This window comes from Anguilla rostrata, chromosome 15 (assembly GCF_018555375.3).
Source record: "Anguilla rostrata isolate EN2019 chromosome 15, ASM1855537v3, whole genome shotgun sequence".
In the NCBI taxonomy this organism is placed as follows: domain Eukaryota; kingdom Metazoa; phylum Chordata; class Actinopteri; order Anguilliformes; family Anguillidae; genus Anguilla; species Anguilla rostrata.
Genome location: NC_057947.1, coordinates 34665144 through 34682077, shown reverse-complemented (window position 1 = coordinate 34682077; position 16934 = coordinate 34665144). Strand labels below are relative to the sequence as shown.

Genomic DNA, 16934 nt, shown 5'->3' with positions numbered 1-16934 from the left:
TACATGCTTCATACACTGAGTTGCAGCCAAATTATATTCTGTTTGCAGGAGCAGGCTATTTGCTTTAACAAGCAGAAGAACCTATTAAAGAGGCCACAGAGTGCACATGTATGCACACAATGTAGCTGTGACCGCAGTACTTTAGTCTGCTTCTACTCACATTGCCATAGTAAACACAATATAAAGTCGAAATATAATAAAATGGTTGGACAAAATGATGTAAATTAGATGACAATGGAGCATTATAAATGATGGCAATAACAGGAACAAAACAAAATTGGGAAGAAAATAGGAATGTAAAACAAAATCATAAGGAAAAGTTCAGTACAAATACACTCAAAATTAATTGGAAGATAAAGCAAATGATGCAATGACAAACTGAAAAATGAATTCATAAGCAGAAACTCCCTGAACAAAATCTCGGGAAGATGGTAAAAAATGATTCAGTGGCAACAAAAGAGCATTTGTATTTCTACACGACACTATTTATGTGACAAAATGAAAATCATAACTGAACCCACTGCGCCGGGTAAAAAAAAAAAAAGAAAGAAAGAAAAGATTAGTCAATGTGAGGTGGGATATATGACCTTCCCAACTTAGTACATGAAAGTTAGATTGTACGCTAGGCTAAGCAGAAAAAAATTAAGTTATTCTATGCGGTGCAAGTTGGTACAGTCACACAAGCCATTTGAGAACAGCTACAGTAATGTTCCATTTTTAAATATATATGACTTAATGGTTAAGATGTTAAAATATATACAGCATGTAACAAAACCCATTTCTTCCCAAAAGGAATATTACCAAGATACACCCTTTGATTAAGATAAGTTTGCAAGCTTCAGTTTTCATCCCCTATGTAAATAAATATGCACAATGAGACACTACGAACCTTCACCTATAATTTACAGTTTACTTTTAAGCAGAATAACATTTTTTTAAACTCACAAACACATGTAAACCAGCTACGTAAAATAAATAAGAAATCGTTTTATGTTTGCCAAACTAGAGCAACAATTGTGATTTCATTACAACAGTACGCTGAACGCCAGCCCAAAATTCCCCAGCGTCACAGGAAGTGATGTAGAGTGGGACCAGAAGAGCCTGCCACTTCATACTGAACTGAGTGCTTAGTGGGAAAACCGTTTATTTCCAAACATATCACAGAAAGTGAGTATAAGATCTCGTCAGATTTCCCATTAAAAATGAGCCAGCTATCACATACTGATGACTTCACAGAATGAAGACCCCAGCTGCTGATGAAAAAGGTGAGAAAATAAGAGTTTTCCTCGGATAAAGATGTCATGGTTGTCCTTTTCCAAATATACCAGTCTGCAGAGTGCTTAAATATCATTGTTATTTTGCCACGCATGTTAATACTCCAGGGACAAAGCCAACGTTTCAGTTATGTTCATTTAAAGAGGACTTTAACATAGCAGAAATGACATGAGTGAACAAGCCTGTGTAGTGCCCAAAGTTCTCAAGTTACGTTCTCATTGGAATTCCACATCGGCTGGTTCTACGTGCAATCTGCTCCCTTTTGCTCCCGACTGAAAATAAACCTGTGTTTACCTCACACACCACTCACGCGGGCAAAAACAAGCTCATGGCTCCGAAAGGCGCGCGACACTGCCAACAGAAAGACAGTTGCCACTGTCAGACAAACGTTACCCAGCACGAGGACTATCTGAAACTGCCATCTGCTGGGGCAGAAGGCCTCAGAGAACACTGCACCAGTACTTCAACTCTAGCAACTTCCTGATCTGTTATTTGTTTTTTTTAACTGTATATTCGATTACTGTACCATACCACAGACGACCAATGCAACGCCTAGCGCTACTGTGAAATAAATAAATAAATAAATTCGTGTATACACAGAGGCCGCTGCTGTGCTTTTCTAGGATGCAGAGTGAAGTCCCACTGGTGTCGAAAGGACCGAGGCCTATGCTGCTCTGTGTTCGCTTTTACTGGGCTGGAAAATCATATGATAATTTGCTAACATTAAACACAAAATAAACCCGATTTTCATTTTTTCAACGCTAAAGACTTTGCCGCCAGGTATCTAGTTTTAACCTGGTTGTTCATGACCACTACTTTCCATAACAACTTTTTTTGTATGTCGTACGTGACTTTACGCATGAAAACTGCTGGTTTCGGAAGGATGGTGGGGTGGGGGGGATAACCCCCAACCATTTAAGTCAAGTCTGCGTTAAATCACGATAGCAATTACATTCTTGGGTTAATCATAGTAAAGGCTGTCTAAATACTCCGAAAGCAATCTGGTCAATGGAATCGTAAAAATAGTGCAAGCTCGGGTGTTTTATGGATATTACACTTCGAATCGATTATCGCCATTTCACGTCCAGCTGGTACATCGAAAGCTCCCGCATCCATAGCGTAAAAACCTCAAACCGCAGTGGATAGTGCATTTCGAATAATGCCATTTTAACAATGTTGACCGGCACTACAGTTGATGGTTAGAACGCAGAAGTGCGGACTGCTGCAATGTAGCGAAACGGGGAGCTGCTCGAAGCCTGGTTCTGTTTTTATAACCTAAAGCATTTGTTACGATATCCCTCGAGTGATACTTCTGGAAGTTGGTGTTTTGCTGCAGCACATTTCTAAGGGGAGGTCCACCAGAAATCCACACAGCTGTTTCCACACGGGCGCGTCTTTCCTTAAACAATCAGCTAATCGTTTCCGCCATACGATACATTTTTGGGTTACCTTTCCCCCTTTTTGTTCCTACGTACAGTACGAGATGCTAGTCACACAACGGACTCGCAAATCAAATGCTTTTGCTCGTCAATCGTGCGGTGTCAGCAACGGCAAAATTGCTATGATCTACTACACTGCAGTGCCAACGTCGAAGAAAGAAAGCAGAGCTTTTTTATCCCTATGACTGCCAACCACATCAACTTAAGAGTCAAACCGTATCTTACACAGAGTAATCATCCATTGCGCCTTCGTCCCATCTATTCTCCGATTCATAACAACAACCTGTTTGAAGCATATTTAGAAATGTCGAAAACCCGTGTTCTAAATCAGAGAAGAGAATATCTGCACTTTTACGCATTCGCTCTCTACACAGCTTTGAATCGCAGATGTAAATAAAAGAGGTAGACCGCTAGCACAGCTGAAGCACTGATCATCTACATGAATACGAATACATGGTTTATCCCTGAAGTTGAATCAATATTTGTATTTGCATATGAACGGATGTATTTCCTTCCGACTAAAGCTTTACATTTCTTAAAATACACTACATGTGGGATTCTTTGCTCTGTGTCTAGTATTTATTTGCCAACAAAATATATACAATGGTAATATAGCTCGTTACAAAGCATTTAGAGGTGTGCTTAATCAGTCTGTTTGCCAAAAACACTGCGAGTATTCAAACACAGAAGTGTTGCAGGAAAAAAAAATGCTGCAGCAGCAATCCAGAAATGAAACCTGGATAAGAAGGGCCACACGAAAACCAGTGGGTACGATGACCCCCCGTGTGTGTTATTAATGTCTTCATTACATTTAAAAGCAATTTACTATCATACGGACTGAGCCTTCTCAAAAAAAGTTGTAAGCGCTACGGTCAACCTGCTGTACCGTTGCAGGTCTTTTCGCTGTGGTGTTAAAACGCCAAGCTCTCCCTGCCTCACCAGCAGTGATACTACGGGATAAGTTATTCCCCGATCCCCCCGCATTCACTTGCTCCAACACGACTGCAGATCCAGCACCCTCGCTAAATTATGTATAACTGTGCAATCAACGCGAAGAGAATCAATGCACTGTTTACTTACCACTTGGATTCTTGTTTTTCTTAAGACTCTTGCCACAAAGACACTGCAGCATATGCGTTCCTTTGCTGAAAATGTTCCAAAGAAACCACATTGATTTCGGCGAAGAGCAATCCAGCAGCTTAGACACCCTGATAAAGAAGAGATCCTTGCGGTTGCATAATAATTCAATTGGATCAGTTCTCCTGGACGGGGCTACGAATTGTACCATAGAAAAATATGTAATTTCCCAATCTTCGGCGTTTTCGTTCACGTGGTAAAATATTTCGGTAGACTTCTGAACGAAGGTTATTTTCCGTCTGAGTATGAATGACGATACCGCCCCCAGGTAGTCAGTAATAAAAAATATACTCTATAAATTGCATGTGTCGCACCGGAGGTGAGTGCAGCCGGTAAACAAACAGAACTAACGTGAAAACAGTAAAACACGGAGGGCTTCCGGAGAGAAAACCATTGCCTATTAGTTCATCAGTCTGAAGAAGGGTGGATCAGCTCAGCATCAAACCAACAGGGGATGCATCCTATGCGAAGACTGCAACGGTAGCCCCAACAAAACAACACATACCCAAATGAAGTCAGATCACACAATGTTCTTCTTTAAACCCCACTGATAGCCGAGATCAATATCCAGGAAGCCCCCTCTTCATCGTTTAAAAAACGTCGGCATTCGACAAGCCGAGGTTTGATAATTCCCTTTAAAACCAGACGCGAACCCGGACGCTTTAAGGTTAGTTCTCATTAGTTTCTTTTCTTTATAAAAAAAATTACCAACGCATCACTGGCATCTCTGTCCCCTCCAAAAGTGTAGCGCGTCCGGAAATTGTGTTTGCATGAATTTCTCTCCGGCTTGGACCTGTGCGTTAGAAAATAGACGGCGAGGAGGAGGGGTTGAATTGAAAGATTGGCTTTCCATTACGTAAACACGTGGTTGAACACCGTCACTAACGGAGACGTTTTCGGAAATGCCGAAATATTGTCACTAATCTGATGAATGAACGAGAGTCGGCTCGGGATTTTTAAAAATAGAACGTCCCTTCAAAAAAAAAAAAAAAATCTTATTACATCCAATAGAAAGACTAGACTACAATTCTCGCTTTCGATGGCCAGTTGCATTCCTGAGTAGAGATTTCTTGCATTTAAAGAACTGCATCAAAACTTAGGTCTACACCAAACCCAAGACTAATGGGAAGAAGGTAAGATTACTGTAACAATGCGGCAACATATAGTCCTTAAAAATCAACAAGTCGTTCTTGTTGTTTCCCTTTTTTGTTGTCTTATTCAGTATTCGTGTGGTCATTTCTAAAGTTAAGACAATATTTGGGAAACCGTGCCGAAGTTAGTGTTCTAGCATTCACTTTAAAACAAGGTTGCAAGCAAAACGCGGAGAATGTCAACAAAGGTATACGTAATGTAACAGTGATAGCGCATACAGGTGCGTTCTGTCGCGTGACTCGAGGCGTTAAAAGGTTTGAGCGTGCACGCAGGCCGACAAAGACTCAGATGTGTCTGTTATTGTGCAATGCGTATTCGGTCGAGGGACTAAAACATGCCCTGCGTACATGTTCGCCCCTAACGACCGATACAGTAGCGTATGCACAGCCTAATTCCAACTTCAATCCATAATGTAGAATAGAGCCTATTTAGCGCCTTCCTAACGTAGGACACATGCTGTAGCCTATGTTTTTATATTTCCTGCAAACCAGTGAATGCACGAGCGAAGCAGAAAATGTAAACCCAACAAGGACTTTGTGAGGATTAGTAGTCGAATGTGAATTGAACGCGCTGTATAAATCGCTATAAGTTCTTTTGCGCAGTTTTCTAAGGTTTATAATCACATTGCAAGACAGGAAGAGTCTGAAGTCAGACCATGGATCTTCTCAGTGATACGTCTCGGTTTGTTTGTTTTTTGTCTGTTTTTATTGTATTTCTTTATTAGAAAATAAAATATTGGATATGCATTATCTATTGAGCTTCTATAAGTGCCCTATAGTCGCAAACTGAAGCCTAAGCCATCTCATTAGCCGACTGACTGAGAACAGTATAGGACACAGTTGGCCTCTGGCAGCTCAGTTTTGGTTGCACGGGTTTACACTGGCAGGGACTACCGCAGCACTAGCTCCACCCACTTTTGTGACAGGCACCCGTAAGGTACCAGTTGCTCGTTCCCGAATTCTCTCGTCTTTTCGTCATCGATTGTCTAGTGCTTTGTCAACCTGGGCGACCTCAAATTAACGGCTCTCACAGTGAGCCTGGACGCCTAAAAGAGCAACTGCCTGACATCCAGTCAAACTAGAAAGGGTTAGCTCATGCGGCACTCTGCCCTGTTGGATATAAAACAAGCCAGCTGTGGGTGGCAGTGCAGCGTAATAGTTAGGGAATTGAGCTTGTATCTCTGGGGTTGCCAGTTCAATTCCCAGCTGTCCCCTCTTGTACCCTTGAGCAAGGCACCTATCCTGAATTGCTATAAATGTCTAGAACATCTGTATATATAGACTAAATGTAAAGTATGTACCTTGCTTTTTGATAAGAGCATCTGTAAATATAAGTCACTGCCTCTTTCACAGGGGAAGAAGGACGAGAGCGTTTCAGAGAGATTCAAGATGGCACACCTTCCCGTTCTTTTAGCTGCTGTGTTGAAGAACCTAAACATTTTACATAAAGTTTGCGCGCAAGGATACACAAGACGATGCATAGGGTTCAAAATGGAAATGCCTCTTATCAGTCATTTATTGTGCTAAAAAGAAAAAGAGAAAATTAGTACATGGCATTAACAGGTTGGGTATAAAATCTTTAATGTGCTGACTGAGCACACAGCAGTTGAATACAAACAATTCCATCCTAAGACTTTTCCATTCCCGGTTTCCTTATTAGTATAACATATGCTCACAATCTGGTTGCACTGTTTTTGACAGTATAATTTGGATGAATGATATGCTGTGCTTTGAAGAGGGTGTAGGGTCTTTGGAGGCATTTCTGTATCCACTGCTCATTGGAAACCTAGCCACAAGCTTCAAGAGCTGCCAGAATCTTCCACATTGAGCTTGATCACCCATGAGCTCTTGATAACTAATTAACCGATTCAATCAGATGAGCTGGCTTCTCCATGCTAAAGTTTTGAAAATGGCGACTGTCAAAGACTATAGCAGTCACTCTGCTTTACTGCCCAACAATGCAAACATGTAAGAGGGAAATGAACAAGGATCGATAGGGTTTTCTGAGTAAATTCTCAAAATGTAATTTGCATTTTGTGAAATAAATAAATAAATAAACATAAAATGTGTGATTTCTCCTTTAATATGAAAGGTGAGGGGTGCTGATGGTGCAGAGAGCAGAGCTCCTCCCTCTTCTGAGCACTAGATTAGCATCCTGCCGTCTTCTAATTGCTAGGAAACGTTCAGGACCACGGACAGCGGGTCACCTACAGATTACCGTATATACACCTGTGTTTATGGCAAATGGACCATTTTGTTCATCATTGCCTTAGTAGAGGTGTGGCTCTGATAGATTTAGTAGATCACTTTTTGTATTCAGACAAAACTAGATTTTAATAAACAAAGCCCCTCCTCCGTTTGCTTGGCGTGCTCCCATGTCCGACGTCCCATTTCAGCAATTAGCAGACGCCTTTATTCAGAGCAATTTATACAAATTATATGTTTACATACAATCCATTTATAGCACTTCAGGTTAAGTACCTTGCTTGAGGCAGTGGTTCTCAAACTCGGTCCAGGGAGAACCCCTGTGTATGTCAATTTTTGTTCCAACCACAATTGCAATCTCACAATTTTAACAAGCTATAATTTTTTGTTCTTAATTATGCTTTTTATGTTTTAAGGGATTATTTACTCTCTTAAGCCACATTATGTCAGAAATAGATATGCGTGCCATGAAGTCTAAAAGTCCCATATTCACATTATGTTATTTTGCAAATTATTACATAAAGCAAGATTATAAATAAACAGATTTGATTTTGGTTTTATATGCCTTTCGTGCAAGATTGCCATATTAAGTGCTTCACAGAGTAAAGATAAGAAAGATCTATAAGTGTTACAGCAACACTGAAAACAGTAAATAAATTAAAAAAAGACAATAAAAATAGTAATAAAATAAAAAGAATTCTAGCGATAAAAAATTGTAATAAAAAAAACAAGAGATTCTAATTGGTGAAAATGTGGACACATGGCCACTACAACTAAGCATTTGGTAGATAATGAAGAATTTAAAGATAAAACAAATGAAATAATGAGCCAAACCTGCATTGTGTTAACAAGCCTAGGGGGAATAATTATTAAAAAAATTAAACCGTGCAAATAACCTTAATTGAGAAAGATATTGGCTCAAACAAAAACCTGGATGCACAGGGGTCTCCCGGGATCAAGTCTGAGAACCACTGGCTTATGGGCAGAAGGGTTATCAGGGTGCAACAGCTGCACCCCATCGAGAACCGCAGCCTTTGCATTGCAAGGGCAGGTGCCAAACCATCACACTGCGCAGCCGGTCTGCTCTGTTACGCACGCCACTTTGTTTTTGGACTCCAGCTCCCAGAAGGCCGCTGGGTCTGCTCGGGCCCCTCAACGTTCCGATCCGTTTATGATGTCACAGTTGTGCGTCTCCCGGGGCGTCATTACGCACGGAGAGCCAGAGAGAGTCCCCCACTGCTGCAGTGGTGCGTCCGCAGCTTCACCCAGAGTGTAATCGCAGAATCCCACCAATCACACCAACCCCGCCATCCTTTCCTAGCCTTCTCGATTTCACGTGAAAATAACACGGATACCGCTAAGCGCACACTCCTGTTTTACAGCCAGTGGAAAGTTATCAAAGACATCACGATCCCCCAGTAACTGCTTGCTTGCATGTTTTGGGGTTTTTGGCCTGCATTATAGAGCTCGCTATACAACGCCCTCGATAATGGGTAGGCGTAATGGCTGGGGAAACTGAGGTTGTGATGGAAAGGTTGCGGGTTTGACTCCAAGGTGGGGCACAACTGCTGTTGTGCCCTTAAAGTACGGTATCTGTAATTGCATCAGTAAATGACCAGCTGTGTAAACCACTACAAGGTAAAAAGAAGAGAGGCCAAGCTGCCCTGGATTAGAGTGAGTCCACTAACGTGGACGTGGTGTTTAGGGGAATCCCCCTGGGTTCTGTGTCAGCTTGTGTGGTCTGGCAGCTGTAATCTTTTGGTGAAAAGTTGCTGACAATCAGGAAAAGAGCACCAACGGCTGTGAAATTGCATAAATAGGTAAAAAAGTAAAAATTTTCATCTTCGCCGTGTCCACAGCTACCCACCACTTCATATCCTTTGGCCTCTGATGTGGTTTTCAATATAAGTTTTTTTTATTTTATTTTTTAAAATATATTATTTATATTTGTGCATAAATGTGCTGACCAAATTTGACTTATTTGCTTTTTACCATAGTAGGATAACAGAATGATGTGTTGGGGTCTGTAATAACACAGAGGACCATGATATTTTGAGATGTAAACTGAGGCATTCTTATTATGAGGTATAGCTCTTACTAAAGAATAATAATGGGGTCCTAACAGCATTAAAAACAGAATTTATATTTTTGTACAGCTTTTAAATGTGTTTATATTAGTAATAATATGTTCATTAAAACAAACACAAGTATGCTTCTGAGCTAGCAGTGACATTGCAGCTAAATGCTAACTCTGCTAAATGATTTACTCAGTATTGTTTACCCATAGTTGCTTAGAGACTGTCAATGCCACCACAGTTCCAGCTGGGAAGACTTCTGCCTACTAATCCCAAACTCTGCTGGTGGACCTTCTATTTTTACTACCATTGAACTATAAAACTTGCAGCTATATTGGAATTATAAATTATGCACCATGCATGCAGTGATTTACTGTGTATGTAGGTGGGAATAATATATATTTTATAATGTATATAGTGTGAGTCGGTATTTAAAAGTATGTTACTTATTTTAGCATGTTTTACTGTGTACTACAGGCACTTCCTGATCTTCAGTACATTCAGTGTAAGTAAAAGATGGTTTAAATTGGGGGCCACTAGACTGATCTAGCAAATAAATTACAGGTTGTAGTGGAGTAATTACTGGGTCTGCTTGTGTTTGTAAACACTGCGATTACAAGTATCGTGCAAACGCTTTTTTCTATTCTTACTTGGCCTTTTCTTTGGCCCTGTATCCACAATAAATGCACTTTAATGCACACAGACAGTTTTGCATCCAACTGACTCATTATCATCTGCGTGCAACAAGCTGCTTGGGATACAGCCATTGACATTGTTCACGCACCAATATGTACCCGACCAAAACATGACAAAGTACCCTGTCATCGTCACACGCCACAAGTTTTAAAAAAAAATTTTTTTTAAAGTCTTGAATTAGAAGAATGCAGCAATGCAAGCAGACAGCTTAATTGAAGGGTCATGTTTTGAATTTACAGCTGTCCAAATGACAATATTAATACACTCTCACGAGCTACTGTTGTCAAACCACAGCCTTTTCACTTGTCTGTGATAAACTGGCTCAGCGGGAGGTGGGCCACTTTGAAACAAAACAGTTTCTGCTTAAATTGAATTTAAATACTGTAAATCCTGAAAAAAAAATGACGCAGTCAAATTTGAACCAGAGTTACATGAAATGGCAACATTTGAAGTATCAAATAATGATCTAGCAGCTTTCAAATTGTACTTTACATTTACAAAACAAAAATTTATTGACAGGCTTGAATAAAAATGAATGAAATGATATTGGTACTAAATGAGTGGGAAGCACTTGCCATTTTGGTTAATCTATTTCTCTAATGTTTTAGTTTTGTAGAGCTCAGTGGTGAATTTGTATGGATTCATGCTGCCCATTTTTTGAAAAGCATTTCATAATATAAAGGTTTTTTTACACTGGAAACTATTACTACTACTTCACTATTTTGCACCATTTATTTAACATTTACATCCAAGGAATTTATCTCTCATAAAAATTTAATATTTCAAATGCATCAGAAGAAACACAAAATTGGACTGGCATAATACTGTATATCAACCACAGTTCTGAGTTACTCTGAAGGCCCAAGACATTATTTAGCAGTCACATAACCCTTGGGCAAGGATTCCTTTCCAGCGGAGATCTCAGTGAATCCAGTTCAGTTTTGCTGAATTACTAAATGAGTGCTGCCCTGTTCCCTCCCCTACGGTCCCAATAAATAATTTGAGACAGGACGGGCTTTTGGTGCATCTGTGCCAACACGAACACTTGCCAAATACGTTCAGCGCGGTTTTGTTTACCTCTGTCCTTTAAAGCGAAGACGGTCTAAGAGGTCTCGTTTCAGTTTATACAGCTCCTCAATGAATTGCTCCTGGCCCAATTGATCGGCTAATTGGTCTTAATACATTAGGCTGAATACGTGTCTCTGCTCCCGCCTTGTTTAAGGAATACAGTGAAGCATAAACGTTTCAACCGTACCTTGCTGTTAACAGAACAGTTCCCTTTCATTATAGGTGACTTACAGCTGATGGAGAAGCCAATAAAAAAACAGTTTAATCAACCTGGATCAGCTGGAAACCTCAAACAAAGCCAGCACTCACTGAGAGTCACCAAGTAAGAAGGAAATTACTGTAAATTAAGTCTTGCTCTTATGAATTGCTGAATTTAACTTTTCTCTTTCAAGAACTGCTGCATTAAACTTGTGAAGTGTTACAAGTAAAAGCAAACACTGATTTTAGGCTGTGTGTCAAAAGAAATGATTCTCATGAGACACACTAATGAAAGACAAAACCTCCCACAAGAAACAGACTCTCACCATCTGACCCCCCAAATCAAACTCTGCTGCTAAATCCCTCATGATTTTTATTTTAAAAGGAGAACGTTTGTTGTATATACTGAGGACATTGTCGGTGTTGAAGGAGTTTAAACATGAAACATAAGAGAGAGAAAAACACAGTGTTTGTTCTACGCAAATGGCAGTTTGCCAAACTGAACCAGACGTGCGTTTTGTTTAAAATGAGAAGCGTCTGTGCCCCCATGGGCAGCGTCTGTGCCCTTTAAAACGGGCAGTGCCCTAAGTGCAGTGTAACGCCATGTCCCCGTGCTGCTCTGTGAAGGACAGAGCATCTGGCACGAGACAGGATGCGTGTTGAACAAGCTTTCTGTTGTCTCCTTTGCCCAGCAGGTCCCAACCCCCCTAACCCCCCTAACCCCTCCCCCAGCCCCCAACTGCCACTTGCTGCCGTAACACTGCTAACGTTTGCCCGCCCTGGTCCTGGCGTTTTAAGCGGCAGTCGCCATGGCGTCTGTGCCCCAGCAACCAATACACAGCGCTGGACATTACGTTTACTTGGCAGACACCTTCATCCAACGCAACGTACAATAAGTGCATACCGAAGGTCATTGGAATAACTACAAAACACTGGTCCGATGAGGTACAATACTCTATGATGTAACAGTTATTCATTCCCATGAACACGTTAGGTCTTATTCAAACGGTAAGCGTAGGCTAGGTCAGAAGAGCAATGCTAAGACAAACTAGGAGGCATGACAACGAGCTACAACATGAAGATAGCGATACAAGTGCTGGATGGAGGTACATGTGTGACCCTAAAGTGGTACAGGAGGTACATGTGTGACCCTAAAATGGTACAGGAGGTACATGTGTGACCCTAAAGTGGTACAGGAACGCTGGAGCACAGAAGGGCTGGGCTATGGTCCTATGCTATACCTTCCATACCTGTATACCTGTATACCTGTAACACCTACAGCTCAGCCGTATACTGCATAGAGTACAGGCCGTGAGATTTACTGTTTTACAATACAAATGTTATCTATGGAACAGGAATTAAGACTCCAGTTAAAGAGCTCAGCCCAGTGATAACAGCCTTGTTAAAACTACTGTTAGCGTTCACAGTCTCACAATAATCTTCTGGACATAGCTCAGAGTATTCCTTCACCCTGCAGGTTAGTATTTTAATTATTCTGCAAATGTTTCTTCCAGTAACATGCACAATGAAATGTGCCATAGCCGCTCTCTTACTTGCAAAATTATTCCCTTAAAGCTACTTATCCAGAGCTGTGCGCACACCCACATACTGTAATGAGTAACAGGATGAGAATAAAATATAATAAATTTATCAATCCCACACACATTATAAGCATGGCCTCGCTCGCATTTAGTAATTAATATTCATCACTCCAGAGAGACAGGGCGATTGTGTCAGCTCTGTGCTGGCTGCTCATTCAAAGATCAGTGCCCAGAGGTACATTATATTACATTAGGGCATGGGGGACAACAGTTGCATCACACAGAACAACTTTACATTACATTATGGCATAGAAACCACACAGTTGCATCATGCACAAGCAGTGCTGGGGAGTAGTTTACATGTAGTTAAAGTTAACCCAGTAGTTTAATTACATTATTCAGCAGTCTGCTGGTTGTTCAACTACATTCAAATTTGTTTAGTTGTTGCAGTAGTTAATTATTTTTTGTCATTTTGAGGTATAGTTAACTACAGGAACTACCAACTACTTTTGGCCCTAAATAATTTTTTTCACCAAACCCCTTTGGTGCACTTTTCCCTCTAATGCTGACTGGTGAGAAGCACTCCACTCCACTATAGTGGCCAATATAGCTGTTCTCACTGTGAGCAAAAAGAAGGCATTGCTTGTGTTTGGGGAACATGACAATGATACTTTTTTTTTGATAATCGCTTTATAAAGTAGTTTTAACTACGTTTTTTTTTTTTTTTTGAGTAACTGCAGTTTTGCAAGCGACACTTCTCTAGGGTAACTTGGCTGTAGTTCAGCTGCTTTCAGTGTGAAGTAATTAGTAGTTTGCACAGCTGCACTCTGAGTAGTTTCCCCGACACTGTACACGGGCAGCACCCGCGTGCCGACTGTGAACCTGTGTGAAGTAATGTGACCTGCGTGTTGATCGGTGCCGGTGCCAGTACCAGCACCTCATATCTGGGGCTTCAGAACAAAATGGCGAAGCGTCTGCTAAATGCTTGTAATGTACATGTAATGCATGTTACAATGACACTACCTCCAACATGCTTCACAGACAAGAAGGTCCTCTCTGCAGCTTCAGAAAGATTATCTGCCGGTTCTTCCTTTCTCCACACTTTTCACTTTTGTCAGGGTTTGCCTTTTGTCTCTTAAATCTACTGGCTGCAGATTTATCTGCTTTCTGTACTTTATCCAGTCAAATTCTAATCTTGTTTTTGGTGCAAATGAGGGTTTCGCATCTCGTGTTGTAGCCTTCATAATTTTTTGCAGTCAAAGTCCTTTTTGTAAAAGGTGTGATGGTCTCACCCCACTTCTGAAGGTTTTTGATGAATAAATTGTTTTTTGTTTTTTTTTTGTTTTTTAACAGATTTTTTTTCCCCCAGCTGATGATTTTTCTGTCATCAAGTGCAGCTTCCTTCTTTGACCAGCCCAGCTGTTTTTGATTATGGTGTGTGCGTCAGCAGTTTCATTATATTTCATTATAAATATATAGTAAAATAGTTAGTTTTTCTATGATAGACAGTTTTCTAGTCTTCATGCTATTCTGCTGATTCCAAAGGCTTATGGTTCAGATGCATTCAGAGTCGCATTTCTTCATCAAAAGAAAGAATTTCTTTGGCAGAGTGACATTTATATACAAATAACAAGATATATTAAAAGACCCTTTTTGTATTGGTGTCTTCGCTGGATCCATCTGACCTTTTCTGACTCTGACTGACTGTAACAGTGACTCAAAGTGGTCTGGTTCTGTCGTCCATCTACAGCACAACGTGTGTCTGCCTTAGTCATGTCTATCCCGTGGTCTATTTTATTATTATTGTGTTACACTGTTGAGTGATGATTAGTGATGATAATCTAATTTTGAATCTGTCCTACAGTTTGTTATTATTACGCATTACACTGTTCGGGATGATGATCTAATTTTCCTTTGGGGGGTTATTAAGTTATGCAGGGTCCCTGGCTTCACCTTGTTTCCTCTACAAGCATTACCCAGAATGCACTGAACAGGCATAACAACACGCCGCCCGGCCTCGCCAGAGAGCCCCAGAGCACGACTCGGCACGCTGCGGATGAGTCACTGTTAACAAGAGCGTCGAATCCCACCGCGAGGTCACGGGCAGGCTGAGCTCGAGGGGTCGCTGATTTACACTCCCCTCCCTCACACCGATTTACACTCCTCTCTCTCACACCGATTTACACTCCCCTCCCTCACACCGATTTACACTCCTCTCTCTCACACCGATTTACACTCCCCTCCCTCACACCGATTTACACTCCTCTCTCTCACACCGATTTACACTCCCCTCCCTCACACCGATTTACACTCCTCTCTCTCACACCGATTTACATTCCCCTCCCTCACACCGATTTACACTCTCCTCCCTCACACCGATTTACACTCCTCTCTCTCACACCGATTTACACTCCTCTCTCTGAGACCGATTTACACTCCCCTCTCTCACACCGATTTACACTCCTCTCTCTCACACCGATTTACACTCCCCTCTCTCACACCGATTTACACTCCTCTCTCTCACACCGATTTACACTCCTCTCTCACACCGATTTACACTCCCCTCTCTCACACCGATTTACACTCCTCTCTCTCACACCGATTTACACTCCTCTCTCTCACACCGATTTACACTCCTCTCTCTCACACCGATTTACACTCCTCTCTCTCACACCGATTTACACTCCCTCTCTCACACGATTTACACTCCCCTCTCTCACACGATTTACCTCCTCTCTCTCACACCGATTTACACTCCTCTCTCTCACACCGATTTACACTCCTCCCTCACACCGATTTACACTCCCTCCTCACACCGATTTACACACCCTCCCTCACCCGATTACACTCCTCTCTCTCACACCGATTTACACTCCTCTCTCACACCGATTTACACTCCTCTCTCTCACACCGATTTACACTCCCCTCCCTCACACCGATTTACACTCCTCTCTCTCACACCGATTTACACTCCTCTCTCTGAGACCGATTTACACTCCCCTCTCTCACACCGATTTACACTCCCCTCTCTCACACCGATTTACACTCCTCTCTCTCACACCGATTTACACTCCCCTCTCTCACACCGATTTACACTCCTCTCTCTCACACCGATTTACACTCCTCTCTCTCACACCGATTTACACTCCCCTCTCTCACACCGATTTACACTCCTCTCTCACACCGATTTACACTCCTCTCACACCAATTTACACTCCTCTCTCTCACACCGATTTACACTCCTCTCTCTCACACCGATTTACACTCCTCTCTCTCACACCGATTTACACTCCCCTCCCTCACTGATTTACAGTTCTCTCTCTCACACGTTCACCGCGATCTCTCGCGTCTTATGAGTCACTTTTGTGCCCAGCTGAGGTAACTGTTCACCTTTTTTTTGTGAATGTATTGAAATTATTGTGGTTAAGTCGTTCAATTTTCAGGGCCACTGGTTCATTCATCTCCGCTTGCAGGAAAAAGCGACAGTTTTACAGCAACGGTTCTGAGATACTTGATACGGTATGGTGCAGTAGTGCTCTGCTGTTTGTTGCAATTGCAAAGGTAGCAGAAAAACTGCTAAACAAAAAAGAATTATCTGCAATATTGTTGTCCACTGTGAGATTTTGGTAAAATTTTAAAGGCTATTCCTAACTAAATACCAAAATGCATGTAAAATTAATGTCATAAATAGATTGTGTTCATTTGTTCATTGATGCAGACTGATTTGTTCATTGATCAAGAAGTCAAGTAAGAAAAACTTGCTAATACTGCTAAGGATAAACCCCATCCGACATCTTAGAAAGGCAGAGAGTAATGTATCAAGTGTCTATGAACACCCACGCTTCCTAACAATTTTAAAGTTTAAAACTTGAAAACAAGTTTGTGGATAGGGTCAGGACTGGTTGCTAAACGCTAGCAAAGCTGTATACAGATGGCAGCCCTGCATTTATTTTGTGAAAAGTGATCCTGTTTGTACAGCTGCAGAAAACGCTTTATAGCATAGTGTTTACATGCTCGTCGATATATGGTAAAGTATAACAACCCATTAGGCCCAACTGTGGCTTCCAATTGGCCTGTAATCAAGAATGAATCCCCCCGTCAGTCATTCTTAAAAGACTCCAGAGCACCTTCACAAATTCCATTACAAAT

At 41.3% G+C, this 16934-nt stretch overlaps 1 protein-coding gene across 5 annotated transcripts in view; it reads right to left on the bottom strand.

Annotated features, from left to right (window-relative positions):
* The window catches only part of LOC135241012 (fibroblast growth factor 14), a 190126-nt gene that overhangs the window by 155116 nt on the left and 18076 nt on the right, over positions 1–16934 (bottom strand). The window contains exon 1 of one of the 5 annotated variants that reach the window (XM_064311101.1): positions 3795–4727. The exons of 3 other annotated variants lie outside the window; for them this stretch is intronic. In XM_064311101.1, the coding sequence (XP_064167171.1) occupies positions 3795–4002 (208 nt within the window). In that variant the 5' untranslated portion in view covers positions 4003–4727. Of the gene's footprint in view, positions 1–3794; positions 4728–16934 lie in introns of those variants that run through there. One more of the 5 variants, XM_064311107.1, reaches the window with a different exon arrangement.